Source organism: Cynocephalus volans, chromosome 1 (genome assembly GCF_027409185.1).
Source record: "Cynocephalus volans isolate mCynVol1 chromosome 1, mCynVol1.pri, whole genome shotgun sequence".
NCBI lineage: Eukaryota > Metazoa > Chordata > Mammalia > Dermoptera > Cynocephalidae > Cynocephalus > Cynocephalus volans.
Genome location: NC_084460.1, coordinates 190,767,585 through 190,789,685, shown reverse-complemented (window position 1 = coordinate 190,789,685; position 22,101 = coordinate 190,767,585). Strand labels below are relative to the sequence as shown.

The 22,101-nt window shown below is 56.9% G+C and overlaps 1 protein-coding gene across 1 annotated transcript; it reads right to left on the bottom strand.

The window, feature by feature from the left end:
• Positions 1-218: 218 nt before the first annotated feature.
• Positions 219-21,680, bottom strand: CBS (cystathionine beta-synthase). Its single transcript, XM_063105934.1, has 17 exons — positions 21,636-21,680; positions 19,069-19,284; positions 15,762-15,868; positions 13,578-13,712; positions 12,990-13,069; positions 12,785-12,919; positions 12,156-12,225; positions 10,894-10,985; positions 9,847-9,972; positions 9,212-9,296; positions 7,314-7,419; positions 5,721-5,798; positions 5,384-5,518; positions 4,652-4,760; positions 3,525-3,609; positions 2,664-2,705; positions 219-1,145 (listed from the first exon to the last, which is right to left on the bottom strand). The coding sequence occupies exons 2-17, from the start codon at positions 19,275-19,277 to the stop codon at positions 1,042-1,044; spliced, it is 1,698 nt and encodes a 565-aa protein (XP_062962004.1). The 5' UTR covers positions 19,278-19,284; positions 21,636-21,680; the 3' UTR covers positions 219-1,041.
• Between the last annotated feature and the right edge of the window lie 421 nt (positions 21,681-22,101).

Sequence of the window (22,101 nt, the reverse complement as noted above, 5' to 3'; positions counted from 1 at the left end):
TCCTAGGCGTACACCCAAGAAAAATGGAAACAGAAGTTCAAACAAATCTTTGTGCATGAGTGTTCACAGCAGCAACATTCACAATAGCTTCCGCCATAAAAATGAAGTAATGACACATGCTACAACATGGATGAACCTTGAAACATCATGCTCAGTGAAATAAGCCAAACACATGAGGCCAAAGACGGTGTGATTCCATTTATATGAAATGTCCAGAACTGGTAAATCCATAGAAACAGAAAGATTAGTGGGTGCCAAGGGGGACGGGAAGAGGGGAGCAGGGAGTGATTGCTTAAGGGTCTGATGGAAATGTTTTAGAACTTGATAGAACTTATAGAAAGTAGACTAGTGGGTGCCAAGGGGGATGGGAAGAGGGGAGCAGGGAGTGATTGCTTAACCGCCTGGTGGAAATGTTTTAGAACTTGATAGTACCTTGTACAGTCACCGTCTCTATAAGCGCCACTGAATTATTCACTTTAAAATTGTTGATGTTAGGTTATGTGAATTTCACCTCAATTTAAAAAACCCAAACACTCAAGCTCCTCCACCCACCCCGGCCCCAAGCGGACAGTGCTGCCTGTGAGAGTGGATCCTGGACTGACGCGGGCTTCCTGAGCTCCCTTTGTGCTGTTCCCCATTCTGGATTCTTCTCCGGTAAAGGCACTTTCTTCTGCCTTCAACGCACTCTGCCCTGATCATTTCATGTGTCCATTCTACCTGCTGACTACTTTTTAAATATTTCCTTGGTGAAACATTTTAAGAGGAAGTTACATTTAAGAAAAATTCATATATCTCATAAACCATAAACAGATTCGTCTAGGTAGCCAAGAGTTAATGAAAGGAAAACTGTAAGAGTCATGCTGGCCCCAGACTATGTACCTCACCCTGCTCCTGGCTACCTGGCAGGGCTGAAGAGATGCCCAGCATCAGGCAGTTAAGAATCACATGGGTTTGTTTAGTGTTTACAAAGGAAAAAGAGAAAAGCTCCCAGGCAGGAAGAGTGGGGAGTGGGCTCCACCGCTGCCCCAGCACTTCCAGGCTTCACTTCCTGTCCCGCTCCCGGGTGGCCACGAAGTTCAGCAAGTCAATGGCGGTGACGACCCCGAACACCATCTGCCGCTTACTGGACTTCCCATTGCTTTGGTCTGAGGGGGAGAGGAAGACGAGGCAGCGGGTTTAAAGGCGCCTACTAGACACGGGGCCAGTCCCAGGCAGAGTAGGCCCTCGAACCCCCATCCCCACCCCCCGTAGTGCCTGATGGCTGTGCAACGGGCAAGGAAGCCCAACAACAGATCAAACACTGTCGTCCTCTGGTGTGAGCCACATGGGCGAAGCTGCAGAGAGCAGCTCCAGACCAGGCTCCACAAAATAAACAGCTGGGGAGGTGCCACTTCTCTGAGCCCCTGCCCACTGGCCAGACACCACAACAGGCCTTGCTCTTCTTCCTCTGTGCCCAAGGAGTCTTGGCATGAAATTCCCACCCGGTTCACACCCACGAGCAACACAAAGCTTCCACCTCCAAACCCACTCCTTCCCGTGGCAGCCTCAGGTTCAGAACCAACGCAGGCCCCCCGCGGCACAGCCAGCAGGCAGATGCACTGTGGTGACGCTCAGTTTTGACATGCCAGCTGCAGTGGCCCACAGGGAGCCCAGAATTTGGTCAAATGTGATTCTAGGTGTGTGGGTGGATGTATCTGGATGAGATTAGCATTTGCATCAGTAGACAGCAAAGCAGATGGCCCTCCGCGATGTGGGCCTCATCCAGCCAGCAGAAGGCCTAATAGAACAAAGAGGGCTGACCCTCCCCTGAGTAAAAGGGGATTTGCCTGCTTCTGGGCCTGAACTGAAACATCAGCTCTCCTGAGTTTCCAGCCTGCAGCTCACCCTGCAGCTCTTGGGACCTGCCAGCCTCCACAGTCGCGTGAGCCAATGCCTCACAACCTCTCTCTGTGCACGTACCACTGGTCCTATTACTCATGAGGCACACGGAGGCTGAGCAGGAGTGGGTGAGAAATGTCCAGGCCCACCCGTCTCCTACACCGCCATGGCTCTGTCTCTCCCATCTTTGTGGGCAGAGGTCCCTTGGAATGGGGAGAGACACAGAAGGAACTTGGAGCCTCAGGAAAAAACAGAACCCCAAAGAGATCAACTACTTGCGTTTTGGAAAGGGACAGCTACCAAGAAGCTTGTGCAGGGCTGCTTTTGCTCTGCATACCCCACGTAGTGACACAGGCTGCCTAAGACACTGACCCAGAGCCAGCAATGGCAGACTTCCCATAAAGGACCAGGTGGTGAATACTTCAGGTCTCAAGGGCCAAACAGTCTCCTTACAACTACTCAGCTCTGCTGACACAGCTCAAAAGCAGCCATGACAGGAGGTGACAAGCATGGCTGGTGTTCCAATAAAACTTTACTTATGGGCTATGAAACGGGGTCTGCATAATTTTTTTTTTTGAGATGTTCAAATACTTCAAAAAGTTCACGGAAAGATTGATATTATCTTTCTATTTTTCCATGAACTTTTTGAAGTACCTCATACTAATAAATATACTCACAGGAGAAACCCTCCCACCCAAGCTCGGGGGTCCGGGACCCTTGGGAGGCTACAATTCTGACCAAAAGAGCCATTTCTGAAGGAGGTGGGATGGGCGGGGTGTACATACCTGCATGCCCCCCCACCTCTCCTGACCAGGCCTGGTCCCGTGCTGCAGAGCCAAGGACGGGAGAGGGGATTAGACATGAGATCCCCCAGGCCCTCACTGACGGGTCCTCAGCTGGGCTGAGCTCACCCACTCATGGCACACAGACCAGCCTGGTGGGCAGCCTTTGAGGATCAAGTTCCAGGGCTGCTCCCAGTTCTTGTGCGCCCAGGGGCAGGGACTGAAACCTGTGACCCTTGCTCCTCACCCAGAACAAGTCTCCTGGCTTGTGGAGATGCAGTCAAGATGCCCAGGAAGATTTGTGACCAGGAGTTACAAGGCCCTGTGAGCTCACTGGGAGCAGGGTGCTGAGGTGCGGCCCATGAAAGGGGTCCCTTGATATCCGTCCACATGGGGGGCTTCCCCTCAGAGAACCCCCTGAGGGCCAGGAGGCTGTTGAAGTGAATGCTGCCTCTCCAAGGGGATGTGGAGCACAGAGGGTCGAGGCTTTTCTGGGGTTGTGCCTTAGGGTCCCCAACAATCCCCACCTCCTGGGAGGCTAAGGGCCCTGAACGCCTGAACCTGTGCACTCTGTACAAGGAGCTCCCGCCCGCTGTGGCCTGAGGGCTCACTGGGCAGGGCCTGCCCCGCACCTGTCACAGGCTCGGTGGGGGCCCATGAGCCTGGGGTGTGGGGAGGCTCAGGGCATCGGAGGCTGGGGGTGTGAAGTGAGTACCACTTACTCCCCAAGTGCCCTGCGAGGGACAGAGAGCCTGGCTGCTGCTCATGCAGGCAGCACACCATGGCCACTTGTGTAGCAAGGCTGTGTCCCAGGCTCAGTGACCATGCCCCAACGAGAACCTGTGCTGCAAGGAGGCCACTTACACTGGATCTGCTCGTGGACTACCAGGGCAAAGTGGTCCATCTCCAGGATGTGCGAGAGCTTGCCCAGCGTGTCCGTCAGGCAAATCTGGAAGAGAAGCATGGTCAGCCTTGCCCAAGCTTGAAGGCTGCTGCCCCCACCACCCGCCGGACCCTCTGCGAGAAGGAACACGGGCAATAGGAAGGGCCCAGCATCACTCCAGAGGGATTCCAAGGCAGGAAACAGAGGATAACACACCCATAAGGACACTTCTGTGAGCGCGGAGGAGACTTAAATGCATACTGCTGCATGCAAGAGCCAGGCTGAAAAGGCCATGTGCTGTACAGGCCCAGCTCAGTGACATTCTGTTCAAGTTAAAACTAGTGAAACATCAGTGGTTCTAGGGGTTAGGAGGCAAGAGGCAGGCAGGCACTCCAGGCAGATGAGGGCTGAGTGGGGACAGTGGGGGGGTCTTCGCTCCAGTGGGCTGGGCTCAGCTGGGAGGGACCGCCCGCGTGGGTGTTTTGTGGGACTTAGAGGCAGGTAGGCCTCGGCAGGGACCAGCTGAGAGGCAGTGGAGTGCAAGCGGTGTGTGGCTTCTGGTGATGTTTCGGGTGTGCGTGAGATGGGGAAAGAGAAACGGCAAGTCCCTTCCCAGACCTGGGCAGAATCCTGCAGCCTTTCTGGTGTTTCCCCCACACTGCTGCCTGGGAAAGGTCAGGCGCTGCTCAGGGCCACGCAGAAGCCATGTGGACCCCACACCTCAGGGAAGCAGAGGGTGATGGGATATCTCAGGACAGCAGGGGCCACGCGGGGACTTCTCCCAGGATGTCCTCGTTCACATTAGATAACTAAGCACTCCAGGTATCACTGAATGAATGCATGCCCAGGAAGACTTCAGGGCTGGGCGTGATGACAGCAGCACCCCTGCAGATGCATCACCAGCAGAGCTATGGTCTCTGGGGGAGGTCCGCGAGCCCGCACTGATGAGAGCCTTCCCCCACCGGGACTACTCCCTGTGGGAAGCCGACACCGGGAACGGGGCATAGGGCCAGGGACCTGGCACCCTGGCACAAGATTCGTGTGCTCTGCTTTCCAGGACCAAGCCAGGCCTCAGGCACCTGCTGCTCTAGTGGGATGGAGCTCCTACCTGTTTGAACTGCTTGTAGATGACTTTGTGGACCTGGTCTGATGGATGCAACTTCCCAGCGAGCAGGGATGAGAGCATGTTCCCGAGTGTCACCATCCCCAGGACCACCCTGAGGGAAGCAGAGGATGGCGGGGATGCAGGGGTCAGTGCTCACAATGGCCCCCTCCCCAAGACAGCAGAATACACCCACAGCTGCCTTCAGGGTCAGAGTGTGGCCTCTGGCCAAACAGGGAATTACTCTTAGAATCCAGCAAATATTTGCCAAGTGCCTACATGTGGCAGGAGCACAGCAGGAAACAGGCCTCAGATATTTCTACCTGCCAGGTGTTGGGGGTAACCAACCACTGGGGTCCTGAAATGTGGGACTCTCAGAAGTGGGACAGTTGGTCACCTGGGCATGTCTGCATGGACTTCCTTCCACTGTCAGACATGCCTTCAGGGTGTTTAACACCTGCCGTCCAGGAGAGGGCCCAAGACGGGCTTGCACACACTGAGAGTGAAGTGGGGGTGGGACAGAGGCGTCAGGGCCCTAAGAGTTCATATGGCCAGTGCCCCGCCCCAGCCATTGCTCAGGGACAAGTTCAGTACTCTGGACACATACAACATGACCAAGGTCAGACTGTCAGCTGTGGGTCCACATGACTGCCCTGTTCAGTGACACAGACATGGAGAAGCAAGGGACACAGGCTCCTGGCAGGGGGCTGGGTGGGGGGCAGGGGCACTGAGACTGACCCTGACTCATTGACCACAGGCGCCTGATCGAAGCCCTTCTCACGGAGGATCTCGATGGTGTGCTCACAAGTGACCGTCGGCAGCACGGTCAGCGGAGCCAACAGGCTCAGCTCCTGAACTCGGAGGTGCCACCACCTGAGGGAAGAGGGCAGGGCAGGGGCCTGTGAACAGCGGAGGCGGGAGGTCAGAGCCGAGGGCAGATGCTCTCACAACCAGGGCAGCATCACAGCGGGAGACTATGGGGACACACCTCTCCTGCCTGTCACCAGCCAGGCATGGCACAGAGCATGGTGCCCCGGTACCAGGAACACGTGCCTCTGCTCAGAGACATCCTTACCATGGCTTCTTCACCGTAAGGTCATCGTCCTTCATGAAGCCCTTCTGCAGCATCCACTTGTCACTCAGGAACTTGGACCTACGGGGATGGGGAAATCACCGAGGCCAGATGAGGGTCCCACCATGACTTCTGCCTATGCGAAGGGGCACACGCTGCATACATAGGTACTTGGTTCTGAGAAAGCCCAGCATCCCACTCCTGGAACCCACCAGTCTAGCAGAGACCCCAAGTGGCTGGCCAGAGGCTCTGGGGAAGGCCTGGGGAATGGACATCATTAAGTTCCCAAGAAGGCATTTGGTCAACCGCCTACAAGTGCCTGGGGCTGAGTGAGCTCAGTGCCCAGGATGAGATCCTTTGTGGGAACCTTTGTGATCAAGTCCCCCTGTGGGCACTGGGGTGGCCTCTGCCCTGGCCATCCCCGAGTCTGCACTGGAAGAGCAAGCCTGTCCCACCCAGAGCCAAAGGGCACCACAGCGGGCTGGTGGGACTGTGAGGAACCTGTCTTCAAAAGGCAGGACAAAGACCAATGAAGTGGGGAGCGGAGGTGACCTGCTGCCCCCTACGGCCAACACAAACACACGTGCATGTGTGCACACATGCACACACACAGTCCGTCTCTCACACGCCCTACATACCACACAAACACATCCTCTTGTACTTTCTGCCTCACACACACCTACACACACATGTGCACACAGCAGGCCAGTCGGGGATACCAGCAGATGGGCTTTCTCACGTGCTGCTGAGGGCGGGCAGGGCCCTGCTCAGGGCAATGTGGAGTGGGCACCCAGACGTCCATCATCCCACAGCTGGAAACCCAACTGGGGGCACCCCACAACCAGGAGCTAGCCAATCAGAGGCAGCTGAGCTCACAGGAGAGATGTGTGACCCCAGTCATGGAGGAAGTCCTGTGAGTACTGGGGGAAGACACGTGGGGGTCTTTGGGTGTGCGCGCCCTATGGCCCCGTGAAGCCTGGTGCAGAGCAGCCTCCCTCACACTCTCAGCGGGTGAACCCAAGAGGCATTAGCCCTGCAGGGAGGAATTCAAAGCTGCAGGCTCCCAGCTCCATCATCCTGTGCCTGCAGACATCAGTGCCCAAGAGACCCTAGAGGCCGTTGGCAAGTCCTAAGGGGCACGAGAGCCCAACCAGCACACCCCAGTCCACGATCCCCAGGGACAGGTAAAGTGACTAAGCGAGTAGGGGGCACTGCAGGGCCCGTCCCATGAGGACACAGGTCCATGTGGCGTGGCTGGCCCTTCATGCCCAGAGACCTCACAGGAGCAACAGGCAAACACCAGAGCAGCGCACAGGAAGGGCTGCCAGAGGGCACAGAGCTGCCCGTGAACAGGCACCAATTTTAAACATGTCTAGAAGATCGACATGGGGTCAGGGCAGGCCAAGAAAACAAGAACCCCCGAGACATGGGGGACGCTGAAGGCCAAGGGAGCAGAGGTGAAGCCCATAGGGACCCCACTGGCCCCACCCCTCCCAGCTTCTTTCGTGAGCACTTAGGTGAAGCGATGACATCGTCTGGGGAGCAGCAACAGGACGGAGAGGAACAGGACCCGGAGGAAGAGACAATGCTTCTTACATGTAGTTCCTCACTGAGTCAGGAAGAATGACCACGCAGCGCTGACCCTCCTGCAGCTCCTGGGCGGCCCTCACGGCCACTGCCATCACGCTGCCGGAGCTGCCACCTGCCAAGACAGACCCGCTGGTGCATGAGCATGCATGTGTACACGAGTGTGCACACACCTGCATGCCCCAACACAGTGAGGGAGCCATGGGGAAGCGTCAGCGGCAGCTGCCTCTGGGAGGATGAGCTGGCCGGGCGAGGGGGCACCCGCCCCTCCTCACTGTGTGCCAGCCTCCTCATCATGCCCCATGGGGTTTTCACAGCTGCAGGCTTCTTTAGAACTAAACCCTCGCCAAGGAAACACCTGCAGCAAGTGGGGTTCTTGCTCGGCCAGGGCAGGGGCTGGTGCCAGGGAAATACCTGTGGCAGGGCTTGGGCCCCAAGCAAATGCCCCAGCCCTGAACTGACGTCAGGGATGTCCATGCAGACGGAGCCCCCTGCACGAGGCCTGTGGTCTCACCAACTGCCCACAACCGCCCACACGGCAGGTGACACCGGGTCCCACTTTATAATCAAGAGACAGAGGCTCACAGTAACACCATCCATCCCCAGCCCTAGGAGCCCCGAGTCAGACCCAGCAGTGGCTGCAGCTGCCTCTCCAGTTATGGTTCGTCTGGGCTCAGTGTCAGGAGGCACCAGGGGTCAGGAAGTCTTAACTATCCACCACGTGCTCCCGCAAGAGAAGGCCGTTCCTCTAACATGATCACAGCCACCTGCTTCCCAGCCCCAGTGGCTCAGGCCTGTGTTTCCACTGAAAATGGAGAATGGGAAAGTGCCCACCATCCAGAGATTATGAGGAACCAAGTCACTTTTCCACAACTACATCATTTTGGAAATTTTCTTTTACTCACAAGGGTCTTGCTCCGAAGCTCTAGGTTGGGGCTTTCGGGGGCCTGGCCACACTGAGGGCTGGTGCCTTTCCACTTCCCATCCCCACCCCCAAAGTGACAGGACAGAAGAAAGGCATTTTTATTTATTTATTTATTTTTTCTTAAAAAGATGACCGGGAAGGGGATCTTAACCCTTGACTTGGTATTGTCACCCCCACACTCCAAAGTGAGCCAACTGCCCGTCCCTATATAGGGATCCGAACCTCTGGCTTTGGTGTTATCAGCACCACACTCTCCCAAGTGAGCCACAGGCCAGCCCTAGGAAGGCACCTTTAAATGACCATATGTTCCTGCGTGGGTGTTAGAGGGATGCTCAGAGTGTGTTCTCTAAGTCCCCTGAGGTCTAAATCAGCAGCTGCCCCCCTGGGGCCTTGGCTGCCCTGGGTCAGTGCATTCAGCCGGGACGTCTGCTCTGCCCACCTCGAGCCAGGCAGGCCGAGGGTCCAGGGGTAAGAGGACGGCCAGCAGGGCCCATCCTGGATGGGCCTCAGACTGCACAGAGAACAGAGCTGATGAGAAGTGCTGCACCGTCTCGCTTGGCCAGAGGCTGAAGGGACAGACCCTCTCCAGCTTCTCTGGGGCATTCAGAGTGCCCTCTTCTGGCCTTGGACCCCTGCCAATGAGGACCCTTGGCCCCCCCAGCCACCTCCCAAGCACGAGGTTGACCCTGATTGGAAAAAATAAGTATTGTAAGAGTTTGGCTTTGCCCTAAAAACATACTCTGGAAAGGCTGCTCGAATTCCCGACACCTCGGCCTCCAGCCCTCACCTGTACAGCTGACCCCGCCAGGCCATGGCGAGAACAAGCAGGACGACCTAGCGAAGGGCCTGGCTAAGCAGATGGCACCACCCAAGAAGTGCGGCCAAGCTGTCACGCAGCCTCAGGATGACTGTGTCTCACGTGCCCGCACTGGAAGTTGGCAGGGGCACGCTGGCCCCATACCCCACCCGCAGGCCCACTCACCGCACAGCAGCCCCTCCTGCGCGATGAGCATGCGGGCGAAAGCGAAGGACTCCTTGTCATTGCTCTTGAACCACTTGTCCACCACCTGCGGTGAGACCGGGCCACAGCCATCAGCTCGGGCAGCGTTTGGCGGGCAGGGCACCTCACAGCTGACCTCCATCCAGGCAGTGGTGACTCCCAAGGAGTGTGCCCCAGTCCCGCCTTCTAGGACCCAGAATTCGCTACCCTTCCCTGTTCCAACACACTTTGCACATAGCAAACCTGCCCCACCAGCCCCTGCCACCCGGCCACACATCCCTTTAGTGTCTGCCTCCGTCTGGAGCCCTCAGAGCAAAGACACCCTTTAGGACATTTAGGAGAAGTTCCCTGGGGTCCTCACTCATCCATGTTTGCCCTGCTCACCGGGCTGCCCAGGGGTGCCGTCTCCTCTGCCAGCATCTCAATCTTTGCCCAGTGAAGTCAGGGCATATGCTTGGGCATCACACCGCATTTTACCTTGTCATGATCTTCAGGACCGCTTTTTAACTGCTCATGACAGTGCAGGTGCCTATGTTCAGCCAGGTGCATAGACGCGGAAGCAGGTTAAGGGTCTGGCACCAGCGCCTTGCTGGGGGAGCACTCTGGCACCAACCTACCGTCCTGTCCAGCACCGTGGGGATGAAGTCATAGCCAATCCCCTCCACCTCATAGGCCGTCAGCTCTGTCTGGTTCAGCTCCTCAGGCTCGGCGAGGATGGAGCCTTCGGGATCCACCCCAATGATCTGCAGAGCGGGTGGCTTTAGTCCAGCAAAAGCCTCATCTGGACATGTCCAATTATCACTGGAGTGGCCAATACCCCCGTTAACAAGTGCCTGTTCATGGTTTGACTGGAGCTGTGGGTCCTGTTCCTGGGCCTTAGGGTGGGAGGAGGAAGCCAGAAAGGCCGCCCGAGCATTAAGGCAATAACAACCTAATCTGAAGTGAAGGCAGGGCATGAAGACGGGAAGGTAGGGGTCTGGGAGGAGTGATTTCCCAGGGCTCCTCGGAGCAGGGCCCCCAGATAGTCCGGCCAAACCTCCTGGTGGCAGGCAGCAGTGAGCATCTGGAGGCTTCAGGGACAAGGGGTAGTTCTGGGCGCTGATCTCTTCCTGGAGGGCAAGCTAACAGCCACAGGGAGAAATGCACTTGGCACCACCAGCTGGGCATTCCTATGAGCCCCTCCTCGGACCTGCTCTTTACCCCAAATCCAGGAACCCTTTCTGACTCACTCGAATCCCAGTTGAAGCCTTGCCCCCGGCAGCACAGACTCGGGACCTGGACCTCAGAGCTTCTGGGCTGGGCCGTGGAGAGCACACAGATGGAACCCTCACCCCCAACTGGCACAGGAAGCCCCCTGTAGGGCACTGGCAGCAAGTGACCCCCCCAGCCCCAGCTCATCCTAGTCATGAGTTGCTGGGTTCCTTTAACTGCGAGCACCACCTGGGCAGACACCCCCAGGGCAGTGCAGATGCAGCACCTGAAGGCAGCAGTGCTGTCAGACGTCAGGAAGCAGAGACCACTCTGTGAGCAAAGTGCCCAGGACGGGGCTGTCCACACCTCCAACTGCAGCTCAGGCCACAGGCGAGAAATACCAGTAGGCCCAAGCCCACTGGCAGCTGTGCCTGTGGCCACCCGCCCCCACAGCCCCCACCCGCCCCACTCACTCTGCATCCAGGACATTTCTCCTTCAACTTCCTGGCGATGCCCGTGATGGTGCCACCTGTGCCCACTGAAGCCACCAGCATGTCCAGTTTCCCTGGCAGAGGAACATCCTCAGGTCACCACCAGGCCTGCCCCACTCTTAGTAGTAATAAGTGAAGACATACCCCACCCCAGCCAAGGCAGGTGATCAGAAAGTTCACAAGAAAAACTTATTCTCAAATTCCCACAGCCCCTCATCCCCATCCTGAGCCTGCGAGAAGCATGCACAGAGGCCTGGCCCAGCCTGCTCCCATCAGGCCCTTGCTCAGCAACACTGAGCCGTGGAAGTCCCCGTTTGGCTGAATGCGTGAAGACCGGATGCCTGCTGGGGAGGACATGGATGCTGGAGAGTCTAAGCAGAGGGAGCCTCTTAATTATGATCTTTGGAGGAGATGAATAAGTGAATTGAGTTTAGAGGAAATGGAATAAACCACTTAGGCGCTAGCTCAGAAACCCTCTGGGCTCTCACACTCTGTGTGGCCAGCTTGGACACTGGGCAGACAAGTCTGTGCGTGGGTAAACTCTGTGAAGCCAGGAATGTTCTGCCGGAGGACAGAACTCTCACACATAAAAGTTGGGTGAGCCAGTTTTTGGACTTTACTGCCTGGCTCTGGGCGTGGAGCAAGGCTGAGCCTAGGCCGGCGCCAAATTCCAAACAGGAAGCCAAGGGTGCCAGCTTCCCAGCCACTTCTGTGTAAAGGGATCTCTTAGGAAAACATCACTGCCAGCGGGCCTTGGCAGCAAGTGCGTGGGAAAGGTTCCAAGGAGCCTCGCACCTGTACAGACAGTAAGCTAATGCACAACCCTGCTCTGGATATGAGAAAGACTGAATGTGAAATTTAGTGTACAAGTTGAGGCTTGATCCAGATCACTGCTCAGCAACATGAAGCCCCATGGTGCCCAGCGTCAGCCTGCACCCTGGACACGCTTGTCCCCACATTCAGCAGCTCCCGCAGGTCTACAGGAGAGACCACTGAGTAAATGAATGCAGTGTGAGTGTTTGGTGTTCCATGTGAAGTGCAGGCGAGGCCAAGAGGGTACAAAGGAGGGAGGAAACCACTCTAGGGGATGCTCCAGAAAGTATTTCACCGAGAGGGACATTTGAGCTGGGTTTTGAAGAATTAAGAGTGAATAGGAGTTTACCAAGGAGAGGGCAAGTGACTCCGAGGCAGCCAGGGATAAATGCAATCAGGATGGACAAGGGGTGTGGGACAGAGAGACGCACCGTCGCACTGCTGTAGGAGCTCCTCGGCGGTGCTGTCGTAGTGGGTCAGGGGGTTGCTGGCGTTGCGGTACTGCAGGGAAAGAGCAAAGGGCGGCAAGCCACGTCACTTATGCTGAGTCAGCAGTGGCCACAGGGGCATCAGGCAAACAGCTGAGTGCAAGCCAGAGAGGACCCTGCAGCCCAGGGAACAGGGGGCTGATCACACAGGCAATTTTAGGAACCTCAGCAGACACAAAGCATTAAAACTAGCTGTCCAGAACATGCAATTTCTGGATTAACCCAGAAATGAAATGAGTGAGACAGAAGAGCTTCCAGTGAAAAGGTTTTTGTGTTTTATGCCTGTAGAGAGCGTCCAGGGTCCCCTTGAGAGGGTATTCCAACCCAGCTCACAGAACCGAGCAGAGCCGGGTGCGGCCAGCCCTCCAAAGCGGGCACACAGACAGCAGAGGGCCAAAGGTGCCCTGGTTCTGCCAGGCCCTGGAGGACCCAGTAGCCCATGTGCCAATGCCCTGTCACCCCTCCCTCTAGCCACAGCACCACCCCCAAATTCCTGCCAGAGACCCCCGAGGAGACGCCTTGCTTAGGCAAAACCTCTGAACACAAGCCTCCTCCAGGCCCGGGCGCCTCACCTGGTCTAGGATGTGGGAATTGGGGATCTCATTCTTCAGCCGCCACGCTACCCCAACGTGTGACTCAGGAGAGTCAAACCTGGCGTTGCTGGGCGTCCTCACGATCTCGGCCCCCAGGGCCCGCAGGACATCCACCTGCACCAAGGACAGGCCTGGCCTTCATCTTCCCACCAGGCCAGGCCAGCACCCCGCCCCGCCAGCCTACCTTCTCAGTGCTCATCTTCTCTGGCATCACGATGACACAGCGATAACCCTTCACAGCGGCAGCCAGAGCCAGCCCGATCCCTGAGGGTGGCAGGCAGAGGGTAAAAGTGCCCAATGTCCCCAAACCCTGTCCTGCCCTGCCTGGGACACTGGGGACAAGTCCAGAGTGCCAGTTCCCCAGCCAGGAAGGCCCAGCAGAGAGGGCACTGCAGGATTCCAAAATCGCCCAACGGAGCCCCTTCTGCCCTCAAATGGGGGATGAGAAGACAGCATGCCAGGGGCAGAGGTAAGAAGGTAGCGTGCTCATGAGAGGAAGCGCCCGCATGCACCACATGAAATCCGATTCCTCCCCCACGTCCTGGGCGCGCACACACAACATCCCCAGCGGCACGAGCACAGGCCACATGCTCGCCCTGCGTGCCAGGCACTCCAGGCCGTCACCGGGACACCATGGACTCAGGCCCCCACGGCAGAAGGGCAGAGGCTGGGCTGGACACGCCCACATGTGGCTGCGCCCGCCCCGTCCCCCCAGCAGCCCCGCCACAGCTCGGCACAGGCCCGGGCCCTCCCGGCCGGCTCCAGCACCCACCCGTGTTCCCGGACGTCGGCTCGATGATGGTGTCCCCAGGCTTCAGAGTCCCATCCCGTTCAGCGTCCTCCACCATCCGCACACCGATGCGGTCCTTCACACTCCCACCCGCATTGAAGAACTCGCACTTGGCCACTGGGAGGCAGAGATGGATCACGGGAGAGGAAAAGACCTCGACCTCCTGCTGACTCCTGTCTCTCTCCCCATCCCACGCCATTACCCAGTACACCGAGGACTAGGCGCAGGTTTTGAGTTTGCTGGTTCGGGAAAGCGCCACCTTGCCATCCGTCTCCTCCACCCGCCCCCGGCGCTCACTCATCAGAGCTTCTCTCTCCCCTGCCGCAGCCCAACCCACCCATCCCTGCAACCAGTGGCGACTCTGGGTGATTGAGAAAAAGGCAACCAAGGAGCCCCCACCAGGGGACGCATCAGTCAGACAAAGCCTTCCGCTGGGGCAGTGCAGGACACCATGTGCAGACATTCAGCGGGTGGTGTGCAGGCCACACGCCACACCAACTTGATGTCCTGAAACCCCAGATCACACGACTGCTCTGTCTGGTGGGGACTCACAGACCCTCCAGGATGGCCTCACACCATCCAGCTTCCCCTGGGAGGACGCCCTTGCCCAGTGAAACGGACTTCTGCCATTCTCCCACATGCAGCCAACAGGCTGTTCTTTCCCGTGCCAGGGCCTTCACTTGGGCTGTTCTTTTCTTACTGACTGCCCTCCATCCTCATCTCTTAAAAATATAGTTTTTAGAAGGGGGAGATACTGGGCTGCACCAAATATGACTAGAAGGACCCACGACTGGCCCACAACTACTGCAAACAGCCTCCCTCCTGGCCTGTCCTTGTTTCTGAAAGCTACCACCAAGCAGACCCTGACAGGCAAAGGTGCCATGTGTGGTAGGGAGGGGGCTTGATGGTCCTGCATCCCAGGACCCTTCCAGGCCCTCACTGTAAATTCTTCAGGTAGATCACTCTAGCCCCCGGGGAAGAGGGATCAAAGCCGACCAGCTGATGGCCTCAGGCTGGCCACCTAACCAATGTGAGCCTTGGTTTGTCCTGTAAAATGGGAATACTAAACCTACTTCAGGGACTACTGCCAAGTTCAAATGCCCTATGTGGAGTGTGGTTATGCAGATCTGCACCTGCTGAGTACTAGTTATTGGTCTCTATTTGACAAACGAGCACAGAGCAGGCCCTACTGGGCCTAGGGGTCTCTGAGAAGGGGGCTGCTCTGATGCAGTCCACATGCCCCAGAAGTATCCATGGGAGTCAGTGGTTGCTTACTTGGAGAATTCCTTCCCTGGGAGGCAGGGGCAGGTAAAGCTCCCACAAGGCCATCAATGGCCTGTGCCCACCCCTGACTTGCTGAAGCGTTCCTTGGCCAACGCTCTCATGTGATGTCCCCACTGCAATGACATCTCCTCATCTTTGTCTAACAGGCATTGCACAGTAAAAACATCCACAGCCACGTTACGGGCTCCTCCCCTCCCTACTCAGACTGCACCCTCACTGCACCACTCGTCATCCTGAACACACAATCTGCTCCCCGCCCCAGCGCCTGTGCACCTGCATTTCCTCGGTGGGCATGCTGGCGTCTACCCGGGCCCCGTGCTCTTGCAGAAGAGTGACCGTCACAACTCCCCTCCACCCTCTTATGCCCGGGGACAGCTTCCTGCAGAGAACCACCCTTCCCCCATGGCTTAGGTAAGATCTCGGGTGACCCATGTTCACCGAGGACAAGGCCAACCAGACCCTTTGCATTCCATCCTTTATCTCATACATGACATCTGAACTGCAGATCCTCATGAAAGAGCGAGACACAGAGACAAATGCTTGCTGTCCATCTGGTGACAGAAACCCCACTTGCTATCAACATCCTCCATCTGTGACATGTTCTGTCCACAAGTCTCCATTCAACCACGCTTCTCTAGCCATCAGCTCTAGAGCAGCCACCCGGGTCACCTCTAACACGTCACCCTGTTGTATTTTCTTCCCAAACTTAACTGATACAATCTCAGCCACTCATTAACCAGCATATATTCTGACCCCACTGTCGCAACCCCACCACCCCCAGGCCTCATCTACGGGGCCATCCTGGGGTCCCCTATGCCCACCGAGCCTCAGCGGGCCCAGCGCAGGATGGAGGAAGCCCCTGTCGAATGCGAGGGGACTCACGGAGCTCGCACTTCAGGCCGAAGTTCTTCCCGATCTTGTTGATTCTGACCATGGGGGTGTCCCCAATTTTCTCCAGAATATCTGGCAAGATTTTTGGAGATTTTGCCCTAAAACAGAGGAGTCCACAATTACTCAGGAAAAAACAAAACAGTACCAGCCTTGGCAGTCCAAGTGCATTGTTTTAAACAAACCAAGAATCAAAGAACTAACTTTTACAAGGCATCTGGGTGGTGGCTACACACATCTACACGCAGGATAAATGACACGGGAACACACACAGCTGAAACACGCACACACACACACACACACCAATAAACCACAAAACCAAGTACTGCCTGTACTTTAGGTAATAGCACAACGGTACTTCAAAAAGTTTGTGGAAAAACAGAATTACAAGATAACACGAATCTTTGCATAAAATTTCTTTCTTTTTTTTAAAGATGACCGGTAAGGGGATTTTAACCCTTGACTTGGTGTCGTCAGCACCACGCTCTCCCAAGTGAGCCAACTGGCCATCCCTATACAGGGATCCGAACCCATGGCCTTGGTGTTATCAGCACCGCACTCTCCCAAGTGAGCCACGGGCCAGCCCTTGCATAAAATTTCTTGAAGTGCCTTGTATTGCACCAGCGTCAGTTTCCTGGGTTTGAAAATGCTCCACAGTTACCTGAGGTGTTGTCAGTGGGCAGCTGGGTGAACGGTGCATGGGACCTCTCTATTATTTTTACAACTTCTTGGGAATGTTTGATTATTTCCAAATAAAAAAAGTTAAAATAAACAAACATCAACTTCAAAACAACAGATCCTGGTCTGTCTTTTTAGAAAGTTTTGACTGGGTATTTCAATTCCGTTCCTCTCTCAGCATCTCACTGCTGCTGAGCCTCCTTCTCTTTTCTCTCCTTTGATCAAAAAAGCAAAGTGCTGACACCAGGGCAGATGCTCCTCTGACCTCTGGCCACCAGCCAGTGACAATGGCTGCACAGAGCATGCCGAGATGCCTGGCACCATGTGGACCACACCAGGCACAGGGTGGGACATGCCTCACTATAGGCTGCTGCAAGGACACACTGCGACTGGCCATTTTCCCCAGGGTCAGGGCGAATGCCAGCCCTCCCTCCAGCAGCTTTTCCACCTGACAGATGGTAACAGGTGACACAGGCAGCTGTTCTGCAGCATTCGCGTGTGTGCAAACCGTCACCCAGCGGTTTCCTGAATGGCCCTGGTGCTGCCCCTTGGGGACAGATGCCAGTTCCATGCCCTTTCCCTGTCTGTGCCAAGGATGTGCTCATCAAATGTTACTCAGGAATATGCAGACTCACCCTGGTGCCAAGACCTGCCACAGCCTCCACACCCAGGATTTCTAATTCACCATTCCATGTTCTCAACCTTGAGTGGGCCCGCACCAGCACAGGGCCCTCCTCAACAGGGAGATCCTTGGGCCCTGCCCCCTCGGGGGTGATCCTTAGACCTGGGTGGGCCCAGGTCCCCAGCGGTCCTGAGGAGCATTTCAGGGAGGAAGGAAGAAGCCACCCCATACAATCACGTCCTGCGAGGAGGCGGAGAGAGGTCCTGCCTGGCTCCTGAGGAAGCAGAGAGAGGCACTAAACAGATGCCCCAAACCAGGCCAGAGGTGGGAAAGGCTCACCTCTGAATCGGTCTCTGGTTGAATGGAACCAGGCTTGGCAACGTGAAGATATAAAACCTGGGCCAGGGCAGAGCTCCTGACCCCAGCCTTGGAGGGAAGCCTGCAGGAGGCCAAGCCTCAGGGCCAGGCTGGGGTTAGTCATTAGAAGGGCACAGGTAAAAACCTGCATTCTCCTGTGGGGGAGGGGCTGGGGACGGACAAGAGGGGACATGAGGCCCACCTCCACAGGCAGGGGTTGGGTAGACTCAGCACCAGGCCCTGAGTGGCCCCAAAGCCACCTGAGAAGACTGCAGAGGTGATCAGGACAGGGGCCTGGGACTCAACGTGATGAAGGACAGAATTTACAGTGATGGCCAGGAGTCAACTGGTCTCAACTGCTTTCACTTTGACAGCCCAGGAGGCCTCTGGGAGGACAGCCCCACATCTCAGAATAAACCCCAAACTCCCCTCTGCAGCCCCCACCCCCTGTGGCCCCCCTTTCTCAGCCCATCCCCCAGACCCTCTAGAATCCCCTTCCCCAGATATCCACGTGGCTGGCACCTCCTGGCCATTTGGGCTCCAGCTTGCACTCTCTCCCCACCCACCCTGTCCAGTTCATCCCCCATGTGGTCTCACTTTCAGGCATCCCCAGGGACTGCGGCTCCCTCTCAGGGACCTTGGCCTGGTGCCCTGTCCTCTAGCCAGCGAGCCACCGAGACTCCTCATTGTACGCAGGACCTGGGACAAGTGGCTTGGGGCCCTGCATCTCAGGCCAAGGTGCCAGCCCTGGGGGGTGCTTCAGGAGGGTGAATCAGGCCCATGTGGGAGGTGCAGGTGTGACACTGTTCTACAACCCCGTAGCGTCATCTTTTCCTCCCGTACCCTGGAGCTAGAAGCTCACAGAGCCCTCAGGAACCTTTCTCCTCCCTGCCCCCTCAGCAGCGACACCCCGGCCTCCCATGGCCTCCCACCCACACAGCAGCTCCTGCATCTGGCCAACTGCCCTCTTGGCCCCCCAAGCTGCCAGCACTGAGACACGCTTCATGGCCAGAGCTTCTAGGTTTGCAAATGTTCACCACTAAGGGGTGCACCAAGAGTAAACCCTTCACACTCACTCATTCTGATTTTTAAATCAATAACCATAAACATTGGCGGCAGTGTACACGGAGTAAGGATCAAACATCTAAAAAGCACATTGTTTGACCCACTTGTTCTACATCAAAGGAAATATACTAAGGAAATAATCAAAAACAATCCTAAGATTTAATGAGCCCACTGTAGAAAAACATTTAACAAGCAAAGGAAGGTTCATGACCCAGAGCTAAACAGACAAGGGCAGGACCCACACTGAGAAGACGCATGCGCAGCCAGATGGGACTGGGTGAGAAGTCACACCTCCACCCATCGCTCAAAGCATGAGACTTGGCACATTCATTTACGTATTCAGCAAAGTTGCACTGAGCAGCTGTTGTCTAGCTGGGCACTGATCTAGCTGCTGGGCTACGGAGTAAACAGGCCTTGGCCTCTCTGAGCCTGCTGACTCCTCTGTAAGGTGCTCCACACCCCCAGCTCACTAAGGGGGATCACACCTCAGGTCCACATGGTTACGTGGTTCCCGAGGTAACACCCACCTCCCCTCAAGGTAATGGATACAGCATCTTGTCATCAAAAACAGGGACTTACAGGGCCACGTGGTGATGTGGGGAGTCAGAGACAGGCCTGCCCAGCTGCCAGGTGCACCTGCTCGGGGCATCGGGCCGGATCCACAGGCACTCCTTGGTTTCCTTGTCCCTGGGGGGCCCCTTCTCCAGGCTCCCTTTCCCCGAGGGTGCCCTTGAGACGTGGGGGCACCCTGCAGACTCCTCTTTTGCCTGGGGTGTCTCGGAAGGCATGCTGGATCTGGCAAAGGGAGGGAGATGTGTCAGTTCAGGCTTTGAGTCCAGGGAATCCTGCCCACCAGGCCCCTCTGGGTGTGGCGATCGCCTCATTCAAATAAGCCCAACAAGAATGGGCATAAAAGCCCAGACTCCAGCTGCTGTGAACAACAGTTTGGCCATTTCTCAGAACGTTAAGCCACATGACCCAGAAACTCCTAGACATACCATATATCCAAAACAATGGAAACAAACATCTGCACACCCATGTTCTTAGCAGCATATTCCCCATAGCCAAAAGGTGAAAGCAACCCAAGTGTACGTTGACGGATAAACAGATAAACAAAATGGGGTCTGTCCATACAAAGGAATATTATTCAGCCTTAAAAAGGAAATTCTGACACATGCTGCAACACGGATTAACATTGAGAAATTATGCTGAGTGAAATAAGCCAGACACAAAAAGACAAATACTTAATGATCCCACTTATATGAAGTATCTAGAATAATCAAATTGTCCTTCCATGCCTGGTTTATATGAGGTACCCAGAGCAGGCAAATTCATAGAGACAAAAAGCAGGATAGAGGCTGCCAGGGGCTGGGGTGATGCGGGAAGGGAGAGGTATTGTTGAATGGCTACATTAGTTCTGTTGGGAAAGAAGATGGAAATATCTGGGTGTAGACAGTGATGATGGCCGCACAATATCGTGAATGTATTTAATGTCACTGAACTGTACACTCACAAATAGTTAACGTGATGTTACGTACATTTAACTCACCATTTTGAAAAACACACAAGAACCTTGGAACAGATAATACAAAATGAGAGAAAGAGAAAGAAAGAAAGAGGACCAGTGCCCTCAAAGGCGAGGCCTGGTGGCTGCAGCCCTGCCTCACTCCTTCCGGCGACAGTGGACAGAGACCACCCTCAACATCTTCAGAAACACCAGCCCTGAACTCAGCCTCTCTTCAGCCTGGTTTGATTCTCCACATTTAACTGCAGGACCGAGGACACCGCTATCAGTCACTGGACTGATGGCTTGGTAACTGCCCACAGTTCAAACTCTAAGGAGACAGGACACCAAACCTAACAAGGTATTCTGCAACAGAAAAAAAACATCGGGGGAAAACTAAGGAAACCTGACTACAGCATGGGCCTCAGGGAACAATGATCTATCACTACATGATAACGAAATAGGTTCATTAATTATAAAAACGCACCCCATTAACTTAAGATGTTAATAACAGAGGAACTGTGCCAGCGAATATATAGGGGAATTCTCTGTGTTATCTTCTCAATTCTTCTGGAAATCTAAAATGCTCTTAAAAAAAAAGTCGAAAAAAATAAAAAAGGTTGCGTAGCCCTCTGGGCTTGGAAGGTAGGGTGCAGCTCCGGTCTCAAGCACGGCCCCGCCGAGGCGGTCCTGCTGTGAAGAGTCAGAGCCTGGCGGCGGGACGCCCCGTCGGCCTCCCGGTCCGAGCGCGCGGCGGGGAGTCCCGCGGCCGCAGCGTGTCCCAGGGGGTGGGCCCACCTGCAACCGCCGGGACCCCGGGGTGGCGACGCCCCCGAGGGCGCCCCTGCAGCCCGTAAGTGCGCGCCCGGGCCGGAGGCCATCTGCAAACACGGTCTGAGCCGAGCACCCCCAGAAGACCCCAGGACGCCGCAGCGTGGCGCCCCCGTCCCCACCGCGGTCCCCGCACGCGCTCCGGGGATGGTGGCCGGCGGGTCCTTCCGCGGCCGTGGGGGCTAAAGAAGGGGCTGGTTCACGCGGACGCCGGACGCCCGGCCTCGGGGTGGGGATCACGGAGGAGGAGGACCTGACCAAGGGGACGGCGAGCTCCGCGTGCACGTGCGGATGATGCAACCCCGTCCCCCCAGCGCGGGGCGCGGGTCTCGGCGGGGCCGGGCTCACCTGGAGCGACGCGGGGAAGCGGGCTGGGCGGCCTCGGGAACCGCGGCGGACGCGCTGGGCGGGCTCGGGGACCGCGGCGGGGGCGGAAAGCGATTGGCGCGGGGCGGGGGCGGCGGCAGAGGGCGGCGCCCGCCAATCCCGGCCACAGGCGCCCGCCCGCCCCCGTCCCTGCTGGGCGCCAAGACCCTCGGCCCGCCCCCACCGACCACCCACGCAGTCGCCGCCTGGGACCCCCCCCCAACCCCCTCCTCGCCCGGCTCCCGGGACCCTCCCTTCCCCCGTCTCCCCTCCCCCCAGGATCCTCCTCTCCCAGACCCCCCTCCCCCCTCCTGGCTCCCAGGACGTCCCTCCCCCACCCTCCCCGGCCTTCCTTCCCCTCCCGCCCCCGCCTCTCTGTCCCCCCGCTCCGCTCCCGCGCGCCCCGCGATCTCTCAGTACCCACGGCCGATCCCGCTGCGCTCACCTCTCGCTCTGGGGGTCTCAGGTGCGTCCAGAACGTGCGGTCTCGGGAGGGCGGCCCCGCAGGCACCTGAGCACTGGTCACTGGCCAGCCTGGCGACTGCCCTGGGGAGGCGGGTCCCCGCAGGCGGGCTCGCGGCACGTGTCCTCCGGGTCGCGGCCAGGCCGATATGTCCCAGTTTCCGGCCGCTGGCTCTCTTACCTGTCCCGTGGCACAGAGCCAGCCAGACGCTGGAAGAGGATGTGGCCAAAGTCACAAAGTGGTTTGGAACACAGACTTCCTCCACAGGCTCTCCAGGTGCCCCGGTCTGCGAGACCGCGAGTTCGGCCTTCTGGGGCCACCGGGAAGGCAGCGCAAACGGCAGTGTCCCCAACACTCGTGCTCCTGCTTCACTCCCGGGCTTGTCCTGATGAATATCCAGCCTGGGGCAGAGGCGGAGCAGAGTCGCTTTGCTAGCATCTTGGGCAGT